This window comes from Mesoplodon mirus (assembly GCF_964341445.2).
Source record: "Mesoplodon mirus genome assembly, chromosome: 14".
NCBI lineage: Eukaryota > Metazoa > Chordata > Mammalia > Artiodactyla > Ziphiidae > Mesoplodon > Mesoplodon mirus.
Genome location: NC_138990.1, coordinates 64,577,348 through 64,594,866, shown reverse-complemented (window position 1 = coordinate 64,594,866; position 17,519 = coordinate 64,577,348). Strand labels below are relative to the sequence as shown.

At 39.1% G+C, this 17,519-nt stretch overlaps 1 protein-coding gene across 1 annotated transcript in view; it reads right to left on the bottom strand.

Annotated features, from left to right (window-relative positions):
• Window positions 1-17,519, bottom strand: part of GTF2A1L (general transcription factor IIA subunit 1 like) — a 75,472-nt gene that overhangs the window by 55,233 nt on the left and 2,720 nt on the right. The window contains exons 3-5 of the mRNA XM_082642001.1: window positions 6,270-6,821; window positions 3,444-3,545; window positions 3,124-3,247 (exon numbers count right to left, since the gene is read on the bottom strand). Of these exons, the coding sequence (XP_082498127.1) occupies window positions 3,124-3,247; window positions 3,444-3,545; window positions 6,270-6,290 (247 nt within the window). The 5' untranslated portion in view covers window positions 6,291-6,821. The remainder of the gene's footprint in view (window positions 1-3,123; window positions 3,248-3,443; window positions 3,546-6,269; window positions 6,822-17,519) is intronic.

Here is a 17,519-nt window from a genome sequence, read left to right as displayed (position 1 = left end):
AAACACTATTTTACCTGAAAGAAAAACTGACAGAAACTATGGTTCCTCAGACTTGGGTATTTGGCAATTTTTTGAAAATGAACTAAGTGTGCCTATCACCTCAAGGAAAACAAACTGACAGTATTGGTTTGGCAATGATTAAAATTCAAGCTTGCAAGCAAAAGTTAGAATTTTGAAAACTATATCCACTACAGTAAGCTTCATCGCTTTCCAATACTTAAACACTTTTCTGTGAGATATGTGGAGATATTAATATGATTTTTTATCCTGTACAATGAACAATGTGTCAAATGTATAACTCAGTGAACCAATATCTTCCACGTCACCCGTGTATGTTACAAAATTACACAGGGGTTAGACAGTCACTCAAAATGCAAGATATACCAATGAACTTTAACATCACAAAAAGTCCATCGAGGGCCTCCCTGGTGGCGCAGTGGTTGAGAGTCCGCCTGCCGATGCAGGGGATACGGGTTCGTGCCCCAGTCTGGGAGGATCCCATATGCCGCGGAGCGGCTGGGCCCGTGAGCCATGGCCGCTGGGCCTGCGCATCCGGAGCCTGTGCTCCGCAACGGGAGAGGCCACAACAGTGAGAGGCCCGCATACCGCAAAAAGAAAAAAAAAAAAAAAAAAAAAGTCCATCGATATGGCTTCAGATTCCACTTTGCAGCTAACCTCTCAGAAACTACCACGTGTTGAGTTTTAGCATAGTACCAAATTACCTGAAAAAGCTATTAAAACACTCTTCCTTTTCCAATTATCTATCTGTGGAAGATTTTCTTCTGCCAAAACTACATATCACAACAGATTAAATTTAGAAATAGATATGAGAATCCAGCTATCTTGTATTGAGCCAGACATTAACAAGAATTGCAGAAAAGTAAAACAATACTAGTCTTCTCACTAAGTATTTTTTTGTTCTAGAAGAGTTATTTTTAACAAATACATATTAACATACAATCATTTTTTAAATTAATAAATCAACATTTAAAAAAATTCTCGGCTTTAATTTCTAATATGGTAAATAGATACTAACAACTCACATAAAAGGAAGCACTTTGAGGTTCTCAACTTTTAAGTGTAAAGGGGTCTTGAGACCAAAAAAAAAAAAGTTGACAACTGAAGATATAGCAAATGAGTAAACAAATGGATAATAGAGTCAAAGAAAATACAACAGGGCAAACAAATTTTAACAGTGGAAAAGACAAAGGCAAAGGACTTATTCCATTGTAGATTTAATGTGAACTTGTTATCAAGAGATAAAAAGGTTGTAGAGTATGTTTAGGCTATCTTAATCAGGCTTTTAGAAGCATACAACGAGATGATATAATTTAAAAGTACTTCAATTTTATGAGGCTGTTTACTTCAAGAATCTTATTGCAGAGTACCTAGAAATGAAGAGGGATAGGAAAAAGGCCTATAATGCAGTTTTACAGGATACATGTGCTTCCTCTTCACTTCATCACGAATGATGTAGAAAAGAAGAAGAAGAAAAATTGTCTTGTTTAAATGTAATTATTCCTATTATTCTACCTCTAAGACAGAATTAGAAAGAAAGAAGTGCTGAGTGAAAGTCAGCTAGATATATTAGTTGCAAGACTATTTTGTGATTTAAATCACTGGTAATATTACCATCTTGAGGCAAAATCAAGTATTACAATTTTGAATGACAAAGAACCTGAGAAGTGTTCCAGCTAGTCTTTTCTTAAGAACCATGCTTTTCATAAAAGACAATCAAGTATTTTACTACTCCACATTCACCACCCTCCAAGCCACTCCTAAGGAAAAAATCTTTAAAGTTCTTTAATGAAGAAAAAAATTAAAAGAATGTTATTTAAATAGAGAAATAAAAGGGATGCCCTAATAAAACAGTAAAGTTAAAAATGAAAGCATAGCCAAAAACCGAACAATTGATGTAATTCAATGTGTCAACTTAATAATTAAAACAGCCATGGCTAACTCTTAAAGAGCAATGTTACACATTTTAAGCACAGCATTAGATAAAAGTTGTGTTTGGTTACCTCAACACTCATTGTTAATTTCATTTTTATACGTTATAATTGCTGCCACACTTAAATTCTCTCATTTTGTAATAGAGGAGGTACTAGCCTCTTTTCCCCTCACCTTGACCCACAAGATTTTCATGTGAATTTTCCCAAGTATGCCATGAACAATCTAGTTTTTACTGACAATCTAATCCAAAATCTACCCTTACCTCTTGCAGACATTCATCTATTGAATTTCAGCTAAATCCAATAAAACCTACTTGTGTGTGTCTGTCTGTGTCTGCGCATGACTGTATCTGGGTGTGTCTCCCTGAGTCTGGATATGTCTGTTGGTGTGTGCCTCTGTGTCTGTCAGTGCATCCCTATGTGCCTGCGTCTCTGTGCATCAACATGTAGATGTATATACATACGCACATCAGGATAGCATAAGGATTATAAGAATCAGAGGAGAAAAAAAGAAATAAAGGCTAGAAAGATATAATAGTATTGTTTTATCTTTTAGCAGTTAGTCTTTTCCAGTTTAAATGGATAGACATAATATGGACAAATATTTCCCTTAAAAGCAGAGGTCTAGATTTAAGTCCAAGATTAAAGACAATACGCATATGGTCCATCCCTAGCCATCATTTTACATCCAAAACTGTGAAGTAGCCTGAATAACCTCCATACTCCTGTTTATACTCCATTTTGCTTCCATTTCAATTCCAGATTTACAATACATACACATAGCAAGAGGAAGAGAAAGAATGCACAAGCTTGCAAGCACCCATCTTTCCCTCTGCTTCTTCACCAAGTGGCTGGATTACTCCTTTACTAGAGCCAATCAAATCCTCTGAGATAAACAAAGGGTATTTCCAATAGCCCACAAACTATATAATTTGTTCCCATGAAGTAAGGTTTTGTCACCTTTGTGGACCATAATAGTTTTAAAACTAGTTTAAATAACCTAATTTTTTTGTCAATAATTACATGGCAGTGATGACTTATCTTGTGTTCTTTTAATAGCAATGATTTTGAAGTCCAAGCCCTCTCCCCTAAGAACATTACCCTAATTCCAAACCACCACCAAATGAGAATTTGTTCTGCATATAGTACTAATTTACTAACTATATCCAACCTGTTGATGATTCCAGTGTTTGATGCAAGCTGTGTGGCAACTGAAGGGTAAACAGAGGCGATTGGACACGATTTCTGAAGAAGTCTTCTGTTGCTTTAGACTGCAAAACCTTTGTTTCCCAGAGCTGCAGAGAAAAACAAAATGTTTGCTCTAAAAAAAAAAAAATTAGGATATTTACTCCTATATTTTTTACTTTTAAATTAAATTATCAGCTGAAGGCACAATAAATGGGTAAGTATTAAACTATAATTAAGGGGGTTGACTTTAATTTATCCATTTTTTAAGCTAAAAAAACAGGAGAGAAACTTCTGTCTACAAACCTGCTTCAAGACTTTTAAGACTTGTTCCTCTATACCTTCTTCAGCAAACAGATCCCGCACTCCTTCAATTACATCTTCAATTACAGATCTGTAGAGTTTAGGCTACGTAAAAGCAATTGTTAAAGTTTTACATTCTCAAGTTTGAGTGTATCCAGCCTTAAAAAACATGCAGTATACACTTTCTAATCTTATATTTGAAGAAAAGCCACCACAAGGATTTTCACTCTGTGCATCCTATTCCCAATAGTCTTAGCTTTCCATAAATTGGTTAACTTCAGACCCATAGTCTCAGCTTATCTATAAGGCTGAATCACAATACTACAAGAAAATATGAGATAATAATCTCATCAAGATGTATGGTTACTTTTAGGATCCTTGGCTTTTGGGTCAGTATTTAACCTCCACACTCCTTTTTAAAAAGGAAATTAATTTAAGACAGGTGGAAATGAACCTTTTGTTTTCAATTTACCTTTTTCTCAGAGGGACCCAGAGAGCTTTTTTAGAGTTTACTATATCACTTCCATAAATGTAAATAAATTCCAAGCCATAAATTTGGGGCAAGTATCTACAATAGAGTCACCAAAGTCTGTCCCATCCCACTTCCAACATATAGAGTCCAAAAAGATATTCTGAACCATGGTCAAGTAAAAGTACAACTGCACCAAAAAGGATTTCCTAAGAGAAACTAAGGAGGACATAAACAAACCTTACCCTTCCACAATCTGCATACTGCAGAGACTAAGTAACATCCTAAAAGCAGATCTTTACCAGATTAAAAACTGGTCAATATCAATAGAAAAATAGCCCTGTGAAATAAACTCAGTCCTTCAAATCTATGTAAACTGTGCTCCACTCCCACCCTAGTCCAAAATGGCAATGCTGGGAAATTCCCTGGCAGTCCAGTGGTTAGGACTCGGCGCTTTCACTGCCTGGGTTCAATCCCTGGTGTGGGGACTAAGAACCCGCAAGCCACGCGGCACTGCCAAAAAAGACCAAATAAAAATAAATAAAATTATGGGCCTCCCTGGTGGCGCAGTGGTTGGGAGTCCGCCTGCCGATGCAGGGGACGCGGGTTCGTGCCCCGGTCCGGGAGGATCCCACGTGCAGCGGAGCGGCTGGGCCCGTGAGCCATGGCCGCTGAGCCTGCGCGTCCGGAGCCTGTGCTCCGCAACGGGAGAGGCCACAACAGTGAGAGGCCCGCGAACCGCAAAATAAATAAATAAATAAATAAATAAATAAAATTAAAAATTAAAAAATGCAGAAAAAGAATGGCAATGCTAAGTGTACTGACAATACTGACCTAGTGGAAGTTCTACTGACAATAACAAAATAGGAATTTAGTTGAATTGCTCTTATTTCAAATTGCTTAATCAGGCCAAATTGAAAATCCTGTCATTCTAGGACTGCTTTTTCATACTACTCAGTAAATATTCTAAGTACTCCTATTCATGTGAAGAGTAGTTAGGTATTAAACTTATTCCTTCTAAAGACCCAGAGTGAGCCTATGAAAAAGCCAATCAGTAATATTTAAATAATACGTTATTCACAAGCATAGTCAATAAGATTAAGTGCCCTAGATTAGTTCCTTCTTCTAAAACATCCTACCCTGATAAAGCCGTGCTTAATTGATGTTTCAGTGTTAGGCCCAGCTACTGTGATCACACTTAAAGCTAGAGGTAAAAACTCCTAGGGATAAAAACATCTTTTAAGATCTACCCTCAGAATGTAACAGCAGCCATCAAAAAATAACCCATTAGAACACAATTTTTCAAAAGCAAAGTAGGAATTGAACATACTTTCTCTTCTAGGACTACAGTTAGACTTTATATTCTTTCCCTGTTATCTTCATTGGTATATGTACAGTCCACTATGCATAGCCCAGGAAATCCATCTTAACCTCTTCCCTATTTAAAAGAAAACACACACACACTCCTTGGAGTTTCACCATCAAATAAAATGGTATACACGGTAAGCTTCTATTCAAGCATAATTATTTCACATATATTAAAACACATTATCAGAAAAAGGATACACATTAAAATAATAACTTGTCTTCAGAAATGAACCATTTTATCCCTCGTATGTATAGATGGAACCCATAAAACAACACAGATCTGGACAAGCACATTGCCTTTCACCAAATGTAAAGTCTTTTGAAATGAACTGAAAATAAACGTGATTTCTTGACTTTTTTTCTTTAAATCAATTTTTAAGATTGATAGAGGGTCTCACAAGACCATTTAGCCTGTCAGTTCTCGGTTTACGTACTCCTTAACAGTAACAAAGCAACGTCTGGGTTTATCAATTCCAACTGTACACTTAAACATTAAGATGCTTAAGGATGGGGAAATGGAGGGGTGGGGGAGAACTTTAAAAATATGTGGTGGGGTAACCTAAAGTATCACATTACCTGTTATTTCGGGTAAATAATATAGCTTAGACTCAACAGTGGTCATACCAAAATTAAGAACTACAATTAGAGTACAACTGAACTCAGTAATTCTAAACACACTAAACTGGGAGGCTTAAGGTGCGTTCCATCTCTAACCACCTTCTCAAATCCTCACTCTAGAGGACCTCAGTTCGATGAGGAGTAAGAAGGAGAAGAAGAGGGGCACTTGTTCTTCTGGCAGGGGGCCAGGTCCAACTTCCGCTTCCTCCAACCCGGAGGAGAACAGAGGAGCCCCTACGGGAGAGGGCTCCTGAAAGTCTGTAAAGAGCCAGGATGGGAAAAAAAAGGGTGTGCGGAGCTCCGCTGCCATGAGCCCAGGACCGCGCTCCCTCTGCACGGAGCGCAGGCCGAGAGGCCAGGCCGGGGGTACCTACCACCGGGTTGACGCGGTCCATGCCCGAGGCTCCGGGGACCTCACTCTTTGTGCCTGCGCAGCACGCAGTGCGCCTCCGAGGACCGCTCCTTGCGTGCTTTGAACGCAGGTGCACGTTGTCCGGGCAACTACGTCAGGACGCTGCGGGTGGGGCAGGGGAGGAGAGAAAGGTTTATGAGAGGGTTAAGTGGAGTCGCGCTGCAGAGCCAGTTAAGAGGTTGACCTGCACGTGCAAAGAGACCAGATAAAACGGGGTGGTGAAGTCAGGTGTAACCAACTTTGGGCCGTTCACATGACCCTTGAAGAGCCTTTATTTTCTCAATCTATAAAATAAAGGCTAAGAAAATAGGGGATGAGCAATGCAGCGGTAGATCCCAGTTCACTTTACCTTTGAGAAGAGGGGAGCTAGTGGTATCCGTCCTCTCCTTTTGCCAATTTTCATTCCTCCCCTTACGCCCCAGTCACAGCTGAACTCCAGTATATAATAAGAGTCAAACTCTTCTAAGATTGGTTCTCAAAGTGTAAGACAGCAACATCAGCTTCATCTGAAAACCTGTTAAAAATGCAAATTATTGGGTCCCTCCCCAGACCTACTGAATCAGAAACTCTGAGGCTGGGACCTAGCCTTCTGTAACTTTAACATGCTCTCCAGGTGATTCTGATGGGCACTTAAATGAGACTCTTTGTCCCAAAGCAAAGATTTTCAGCTTTGGCTGCACACTGAAATCACCTGGGGAGCTTAATAAAGGTTTGGCACCTGAGTCTCACCCCAGAGAATCTGATTATATTATGCAGCCAAGTTGGAGAACCACTGCTAAAATAAAGTCAGCACCCCAATACCGCCCAGGCTCCTTTTCCTCCTCAGGCAGAAATCACACCCTTGACCCTGAAAGTTAGAGCATCTAGGGGCATACCTTGCCTAGGGCTGAGGGTAGATGTAAGCACAGATAACCTGGAGGGTTAAATAAGGGAACAAGTCATTTATTGCCACTACTCTGCCTTTTAAAACAGCCTTTCTAGCCTGCAGATAGATCCTGACCTAACCAGATAGCTAAGTTACTGAATGATTAAAAATCCTATCAGGTTTAAAATTGGCTGTTTATTTATTTATTTGTGCATGTAAGTTCAGTAGAGCTATTTATGTCCAACCAATCTGTATTTGCTTTGCCTGGGTCAGGTACCTTATAGTTTGTGAGTTTCAAGAAGCTAATTTATATGAAGCCCTTTAGAAGACTTTCCTAAATTGAAAACTATCTGAAATTTCTTTTACAAAAAGCCAAGAATGTTACATAGTAATTTTTAATGATTGTATCTTTACCTGGCAATTTACTACCAGAAGTATTCAAAGTGACTTAACTTACACCCAAAACAAAAAGCAGTCATTGAGTCCTACTGATATCATAAAAATTCAATTAAATTATTCAATTATTCAGCTTATTGCCAAAAAATCTCATTTTTCATCTTTTTCATAGTCAAGTTTTAAAACTTTATTCCTAAATGCATAGGATTAGTAATCACCTAACTTTTTGTGATAGCATACTGTTTTATATTACTTCATTATATATTTTACCCTTCTCAGGGCTATACTATAGATCATACATACTTTTGAAATTAAATTTGGACCTTGGTACCCATAAAAAGTGTGACTAAGTTGAACTGTTGTTTCTTAGTATACTTAGTAGACTCAGGTTGCCAAGAGGTTATGTAACTGGAAGAGAAATGTCAGTAACTTTCCATTTGTCCTTGGTGGTCTGTCTGCATGGTCACTAGTAGACTAAGATGTAGTTTCTTCCCAGTAATAGACAATGGCTTTTAGAGGAGGTATACTTTAACCTACATTCCAGGTGAATCCAAGTTACAAATCTGCTCTGGACCTGAGATAGCCAGCTTCCAAGATGGCCCCCAAAGATCCTTACCTCCTGGTATTCGTGACCTTGTGTTCGCCCCTCCCACATTTTAGCATGGTTTGTCTGGGTGACCAACAGAAAAGGAGAAGTAATGATGTATCACTTCTAAGATTAGGTTATAAATGACTGTGGCTTCCTTCCTTGGGATTCCTTCAGATCACTCACTTGGGAGAAGACAGCTATGCATGTTGTGAGGACAGTCAAGCACTCCGCCTATGGAGAGGCCCATGCGGCAAGGAACGAAGACTCCAGCCCATAGCCAACAGGGATCCCTGTTGGAAATTGATGCCTCCCCATCTGGGCTGTCAGATGATTGCAGCCCTGACTTGTCTGCATCCCTTTGAGAGACTTTGAACCGGAAACTGTGTGAGATAATAAATATTTGTCATTTTAAACAGTTAAGTTTGGGGATAACTTGTTACACAAAATGGGGTAACTAATACAGGACCCATTCTCTGATTGGACTGTGCCTAGTGAAGGCTTGGTTTTTCCTCATTGTAATCTCAGCATTTAAACTTTCTTGAGTGCCTTCATCAGTCACAAGAGCATTTGAAAAGTATGTAAAGGAATCTTTATAGGCTGATATTTGATAGTGTTGACCCCAGGTTATCATCAAACAAGCAGACTGTTGTAGTCATGTAATGGTCACATTTCTTTTGTCAATTTTTCAAACTCAGAGGGGAAGTGTGTTGCATACACAAAAGACTTTTGATGCTAAATTGAAATTTCAAGATCCCAAAGCCTCAGTGAGGCAATTTTACAGTAACTTTTTTTTTTATGTTAGTAATTAGAGAATAAAAAAGGAATGCTGAGCTTTGGTCTGTCTTTGAGTATATAGTTTTTGAAATTACACCTGTGGCAAAATATAAAGCTCTTCCCCAACTGCCCACCACAGTTCAGAGCATCAGATTTTCATTTTCTCCTTTTTTGTTTAGAGGCTATAATATCTATTTAACATATCATTTGTAATCAACACTAGTTTTGTAACATTTAAGCAAATCTTAATAATCAGATTAATTTCTCTGTATTCTGTAAGTTCATATTACTTTTGCCTAGAGGTTTCAGTGATATTATAAAAGTAAAGAAAAAACTTCTCCTTGTTTATTGTGAGAAAAGGCCGTATCTTTGAAGTCCTTTCTCTGAATAAGAATGTTTTTTAAAATGTTATTTAGAGACAGCCCATTTACATATTAAATTTTACAGTCAAATGCAGGGCATTTCAGTAACTCTAGACTCTAAATAATATATTTATCAGTAATGAAAAATACAAGTTAGGCTATGAGCATATGCCTTAAGGCAGCAAATATTCACAATTCGTTTCTGAACATTTTTCACCCAATGCACTAAACCCAGCAGTATTGTGTTTCTCTGCCTCTGTTTCATCCTTCACATCATTCAGGAAATGAAAATCCACATAATCTCTGCCTCACCTTGTAAGTTTGAAATGGCTGCAATGTTAGTAGTTCTGACTTGTTTATACTCTGCACTTTTATAACATTTTCCATTTTCTAATACAACTCTAAAATCAACTTATATTATTTGAACATCAGATACAATTCCACCACGATGAATCCCTCCCCCCTACCCCAACAGGATTTCAGTTAAAATGACCATGTGACACAGTGCGATGGCCAACTGGTGACCTTATCACACAGTGGAACACTGTTAATGTTCACATTACTACCTATTTTTAAATGTTTTAATATTAAAGAGATGTATGCATTGTGTGCATATGAAAATGAGTGACTATAATTAACTCAAGGAAAGTGTGAAGGATGACTTCAAACACAGTTTTCCCTATGGCTACTTTTCAACATTCTCAACAGGGTCTTGATAAGGATTCAGTAATTTCCAAGCTAACAAATTATTCCATTTTCATTTCTTTAATCACAATGTGTATAATCAAATGTGAACATGAAATATTAGCAAGAATAATGTCTGTTGTCTCCAGTGAATTTTCCAACCCAAATTTCAACTTAGAGAAGATGGAGGTAAAGACCAATAAATTGAACTTAAGGCTATGACCTGGAAAGAACCAATCAGCTTTTTTCCCACAGTAACTGTCTTATCTTCTTTCCTAATTGGTCTCATTTTGTAAGGTGTAAAGGTAGCATCTTGAATATTCTATATTATTCTAGGTGCTTCAAATATCAGGAGAGGCAGGGACAACATGGAGAAGACACACTCCTTCCTATTCCTTCTGCTAAGCACAGCTAAAAAAAACTCTGGATATTATACATAAAACAAAGATAAGAAGACTCTGAAAGGTGGAGAGAAGAGCATAGACAGTTAGGGACCTCACAACTCAAAGAATGACACAGCAGTAAATCCCCTTGTTTTCTTTTTGCCTCGCCTATACCAGCCTGGGTACAGGTGAAGCTTGCAACCCGGAAACATCAAAGGTCACAGACCAAAAAGAACAAAAGCCTTTTTTCTCAAGCTAAGGACCAGAAAAGGGGCAGCAAGACAGAAAACTTTTAGACAATATCTGCTCTACTTCAAACGCCACAGAAAAAAAGCAGCCCCACCCCAGAGCCGTCAGCAAAGGCAGAGTAGGGAGTTTAAACTTCCACTCTTGCCCAGCTCTAACGAGGTGCAGCCATCCCCACAATGTCACTGGAGGCCACCTGGGATGCCTGGACTCGTCCCCCCAACCCAGCTATGATGAGGCATCCCCACCAGCCACTAGGGTTGTTCAGAGAAGACCAAGACCTTCATCCCTGCTGGGTGATATTGAGACCTCCCCTTGCAGTGTCCGTGGGGGCCATGTGAGAAGGAGTTACAAGGTCCCCTTCCCTGCGTCAACCAGCGCGATGTCAGTGGAAGCCAGGTGGGGGGCCTGAACCCCTACCCTACCCAACTGTCACAAGGAGACCCTCCTCTCCTGGGCTATCAACAGAGGCTGAGCCAGAAATAAGGCCTGGAAACCTTGGCAATAGCAAGTGGGTACTTTCACTTTCCCCTACTGGCCCTGTGTCAGAGGAGACCTACTAAAATAGAAGATTTAAACAAGATCCAGAGTCTCATAATAACCAAAATGTCCAGGATGCAATTGAAAATCATTTGTTATACCAAGAACCAGGAAAATCTCTACTTGAATGAGAAAAGACAATTGACACCAACACAGAGATGACTAAGAGGTTGGAATTATCTGGAATTATCTGACAAGAATCTAGCCTTCATAAAACTGCTTTAATGAGCAATTAAGCAAGCAATTTAATGGGCGCTTTAAACAAATGAAAAAATAAAAAGTCTCAGCAAAGAAACAGAAGATATAAAGAAGAACCAAATGGATATTTTATAACTGAAAATACAATAACCAAAATAAAAAGTTCAATGGATAGGCTTGTTATGGATTGAATTATGTCTCCCCTAAAAAAGGTATTTTGAAGTCCTAACTCCCAGCACTTCAGAATGTGACCTTATTTGGAAATAGAGTCATTGCAGATATAATTAGTTAAGATGAGATCATACCACAGTAGGATGGGCCCCTAATCCAATATGACTGATGTACTTATAAGCAAAGGACAAAGATAGAAAGACAGCCATGTGAGAACAGAGGCAGAGACTGGACTGATGCATCTACAAGCCAAAGAACACCAAGGATTATTGGAAAACACCAGAAGCTAGAAGAGACAAGGAAGAAATTCTCCCCTACAAGTTTCAGAGGTAGTATGGCTCTATCAACAACTTGATTTCAAACTTCTAGCCACACTTCAAACTTAGGACAATAAATTTCTGTTATTTTAAACTACCCAGTTTATGGTAGTTTGTTATGGCAGCCCTAGGACACTAGTGCAGGGCTCAACAGTAGAATGAAAATGAGAAAGGAAAGAATCAGTGAACTTGAAGATAGAACCATAGAAATAACCCAATTTGAACAACAGAGAGAAAACAGTCAATTCAAATGTAAGTGGATTTCTTGTCAGAAACCATGGAGGCCAGAAGGAAGAGGCCTGAAAGAAAAGTGCTAAAAGAAAAGAACCATCTGGGCCTCCCTGGTGGCGCAGTGGTTGAGAGTCCGCCTGCCGATGCAGGGGATACGGGTTCGTGCCCCGGTCTGGGAGGATCCCATATGCCGCGGAGCGGCTGGGCCCGTGAGCCATGGCCGCTGAGCCTGCGCATCCGGAGCCTGTGCTCCGCAACGGGAGAGGCCACAACAGTGAGAGGCCCGCGTACGGAAAAAAAAAAAGAAAAGAACCATCAACTCAGAATACCATATGCAGTGGCAATATTATTCAGGAAATAAAGGGAAAATCAAAACATTCTCAGATGAAAGAAAACTAAGATAACTTATCACCAGCAAAACTACCCCAAAAGGATGGCTAAAGGAAGTTTTGAAATAGAAAGGAAATAATAAAAAGGAGGAATAGCAGGAAGAAAGAAGAATGAAAAGTAAAAATATATGTAAATATAGTAGATTTTCTTCTTTTGAGTTTGCTAGTGTGTATGACAGTTGAAGCAAAAATTGTAATATTGCCTCATGTGGTTCTCAAATTCTATTATCAGTGGGAGAGGATAAAGGAAAACACAGTTTCTTCAATTCACTGGAACTGGTAAAAATGTTGACTATGATAAGTTATGCATGTATAATGTAATACCTAGAGCAACCACTAAAAAAATGCTACACAAAGAAATATACTCAAAAATACTATAGATAAATCAAAATGGCATTCTAAAAAAATGTATAAGTAACCAACAGGAAGGCAGAAGAAAATAAAAAGAAAAGAGAAATAAAGAACAGAGGGAACAAACAGAAATCAAAAAGGCACAAACCAGTGTTGGCAAGAATGTGAAGAAAGAGTAAAATGGTGCAGCTACTTTGGAAAACAGTTTGGCAGTTTCTTGAAAAGTTAAGTATAAATTTACCATATGACCCAGCTATTCCACTCTTAACCCAAGAGAAATGAAAATATATGTTGACACAAATACCTGAACATGAATGTTTATAGCAGAGCTATTGATGATAGTGAAAAAGTGGGGAAAACCTAAATGTCCACCAAGGGATGAATGGGTAAATAAAATGAGGTATAGGGACTTCCCTGGTGGCACAGTGGTTAAGAATCTGCCTGCCAATGCAGGGGACACGGGTTCGAGCCCTGGTCTGGGAAGATCCCACATGCCGCAGAGCAACTGAGCCCATGTGCCACAGCTACTGAAGCCCACACGCCTAGAGCCCGTGTTCCGCAACAAGAGAAGCCACCGCAATGAGAAGCCCACGCACCGCAAGGAAGAGTAGCCCCCGCTCGCCACAACTAGAGAAAGCCCGCATGCAGCAACGAAGACCCAAAGCAGTCAAAAATAAATAAATAAATTTATTTTTTAATGTGATATAGTCATACAATGGAATACTATTTGACAATAAAAAGGAATGAAGTATTGATACATGCATGAACCTGGATGAGCAACATGGATGAACCTCAAAAACATACTAAGTGAAAGAAGCCAGAGATAAAAATGCCTATATTATAAAATTCTATTTTTATGAAATGTCCAGAAAAGGCAAATATACATAGACAGAAATTAGATTACTGGTTTCCTGGGGCTGGGATGAGAACAAGGAGTGACTGAAAATAGGCTTGCAGGAGCTTTTGGGGGAGACGGAAATGTTCTAAAATTGATTGTGGTGATGGCAGTACGATTCTGTGACTATACCAAAAAACATTAAATTGTACACTTAAAACAGGTGAATTTTATGATATATAAATTAATCCTCAACAAAGTTGTTGAAAGGTATCAGGGGAGGCTCTCTTCTTTAGGTTGGAACTAATTTCTTTTTAATTGTGGTAAAATACACATAACATAAAATTTGCCATCTTAACATTTTTAGGTGTACAGTTCAGTGGCATTAAGTACATTCACATTGCTGTGCAGCCATCACCACCATCCATCTCCATAAATGTTTTCATCTTGCCAAAGTGAAACTCTGTACCCATAAAACAATAACTCCCCCTTTTTAATTTAAGGTTACATTTTATCCTTATCTGGACAGGTCAAGGAAATTAAGTGTCTGGTCTCATTTCAAGTGCAGGAAAAAACCTTCTGCAGTTACAAAATGGTTCCAAAATACTTTTAACAAAAGACAGATACTCTCATTCCACAACCAGAAATAACACTTTATTGGATTTTGAGTATTAAATGAAAAAACTCGATCCCTAGCACACCATAGGAGCTAAAAGCCTAAAGGTTCTTCTTCACTTTCAGTAGCTTTCACAAAACAAATTTAAACCAAATTTTAAAATAGACATTTTAATCTTTTCAACCCCTTGAAGATATATGTGTGTGTTTATTAAGAAAAAGTGTATTTGTAATTATAAGTGTGATAGATTTTAAATTTCTTGAGGACTGAGGCTATTATTCATCATTATATGCCCCCTGAGTTCCTAGCATAGTACCTCCACTATGGAAAGCATTCATTAAATGTTACTGATTTGGAAGGGTAAAGCTGAGATGAAGGGAGAGAGTGGCATGGACTTATATACACTACCAAATGTAAAATAGATAGCTAGTGGGAAGCAGCTGCATCGCACAGGGAGATCAGCTCGGTGCTTTGTGACCACCTAGAGGAGTGAGATAGGGAGGGTGGGAGGGAGAGGTAAGAGGGAGGGGATATGGGGATGTATGTATATGTATAGCTGACTCACTTTGTTATAAAGCAGAAACTAACACCACTGTAAAGCAATTATACTCCAATAAAGATGTTAAAAAATGTTATTGATTTGAATATACTGTTAAACTACTGTAAAATGGAATTTCTAGCCTGTTTGTTGGGGAAAATTAGGGACTAAATTGCAATTATGTTTAGGAGAAGTGGTGTATAGATCTAAATTCATCCTATCATTCATTCATTCAAAATTTTTTATCCAACATATCGATCATAAGCTCTGGCTAAGCTTATGATTAATTGACATTGATGCCACCGTCACCTACCACCACCCCTGTATTTGGGCCTCTTCCCCCAAAATGGGAAATCACTGTGGACAGAGCCACCCCAATTGAAATCCTAGTTGGGGAGGAGGGAGAAGAGAAATACACAAGCATCTACAATATAATGGGATTAGTACTAAAAATTATTTATGAGGAGCAACTAACCTGAATGGGGGTAGTCAGGGAAGGCTTCCTGGAGTAGGATGCCTAAACTTCGATCTGTGGAATGAGTAAGGGACAAAGGAAGGAGGCAAGGGAGGGTGTTCCAGGGAGATGACACTGTACAAGCCAAAGCTTGGGGTGTCTACACCTCTAGGGAACGCAGTGGGTTTGAGGAAATGACAGCAGTTTGGTTTGGCCAGAGGATAGAGAACAGGGAAATCTTGGCAAAGCTAAGGCTGGCTGGTAAATAAGGGCCAGATTGCATGTTCTCCACTAACTACAGCGTGGAGGTAGATTGGAGGATGACCACACAGGAAGCAGAGAAGCAGTTAGAAGTCTGTGGGGTAAGGAAGAATGAGCAGCTCTGTTTGAAAAGCCTGCAGCAGAAGCAATTTCCCCGGAGAAGAACAAGATCTAAGTTACCAACGTATAGCCTTTTCTGGCAGTCAATCATATAAGGCAAAGAGGAAGAGAGGGGGAAGACTCCAAGAGCCTTTAGGGGAAGGGGATGGAGCATCCACTGATGGGGGAAAAGGTAATAAAAAGGTGACAAACATCATCTAGTTCACAATTTTACCCAAGGCCACTTCTGGTTCCAGTGTAAGTTTAATATAGAATTTGTCCTTTTCCACAATGAGTACTTAGCAAAGCCTTTGAAAAGTATTTCAATGTCTCAAAATAATCCACTGGAGAGGCAGGCTCTTGGCATTTAACAATGCCACGGTTCAAAGATGCTCTTTCCTTGTCCTTTTCATGGCACTTGAGGACCTTTGGGTGGAATTCTCTCTGAGCAGTGTGAAAATATCAAAACAAAACCCTACAGAAAAGGACAAGCGCTGCAACTGGGTGCCGTCTCCCACCCCCATGCAGCCACTCTCAGATCTGCAGCATCTTTCTCAGAGATGAAGAAGCAGAAAGAGACTAAATTCTACACTGATCACAATTGGGTTTCCCCAATCAGAACATTTATTCTCTGTTAGAGGGAATTCATAGTCTCAGTTCCAAAAATCACAACAATGTGCCCGTTGGGTCAGCATAGTTGATATTCAAGCATTAATACCAGTAAAGAGCAAATAAATGGAAGGACATGACCAAAGTACTCAAGAAAATAAAATCAAAGTTGGTCATAAAGGGTCCTTAAAGGAAATTCATAGACACCCACCCTCTATGGGAGGGTGGAAGGTCTCTGAATCCAATTCCATTTCTGTAAAAGAAACTAAGAAATAATACCTTGGATATATAGGCCTGCCTGCATCTATTCCTGTAAACTCTGCCTTGCCTCCAACTGCAATGTGTGAACTGTTTACGCCCTTATCTAAATCAGCCCTCCACTGGCTGATCTCATCCCCTCTGATCTACTCAGAGATAAGGCCCTAGCAATTTTCTCCCTCTCTGTCTTCTGCAATATCAGTTTTCCTTTCACAACTGATCACTGCTAGCCTGCAGAGATATCCACCACCTGAGGTATACCAAGGACGGGGGAGAGGGCAGTCAGTCCTGGGTGCAGGCAGTAATGGTACACACTGTCTGTAGAGAGTTTAAATACATAAGGAAATTGACTAAAAGTCTCTCTCTTTTTTTTTTTTTGACCATGCCACTTGCAGGATCTCAGTTCCCCAATGAGGGATTGAACCCATACTCCCTGCAGTGGAAGTGCAGAGCCCTAACCACTGGACTGCCAGGGAATTCCCACAAAAATCTGCTTTCTATTATCACCATGTGCTGACAGTTCTAAGCAACGTCTGAGCTAAAATGCCCCCCTCCCCAACTTTTTTATTGGCATAGTGTTCTAAACAGTTGCTACAATTACTGTTGTTTTAATAATGCATACGTAAGCTTCAAATTGGCACTTTTTTTTCATTGGCACATTTTAATTTCTTAACATTTAATAAACACATTTAATAAACTTAACATTTAATAAACACTGTGTTCTACATAGAAGTTAATTTGGAAAACTCCCAGTTACACAGTTGGACCGGGACACATGTGGACTTAGATACACATATTTGTTGTGGGAATACATAATGGCCCAGAATTGTTCAAACTTGCTTCAGGCACAATTCTTGTCTCCATCCCCTTTGGTACTACGTATTCCTGGGTTTGAACCATAGATTCAAAATAAACAATGATCATAAATATGAAGAAATAGAACTTGAGTTACTTCAGTTTTGTCATTCTATGTGACCACTTGGAGTTGCTATTTGTGTCTTTAAAAGAGTATAGCAGAGTACGAATGGCAAGATGTAATAGTTTTG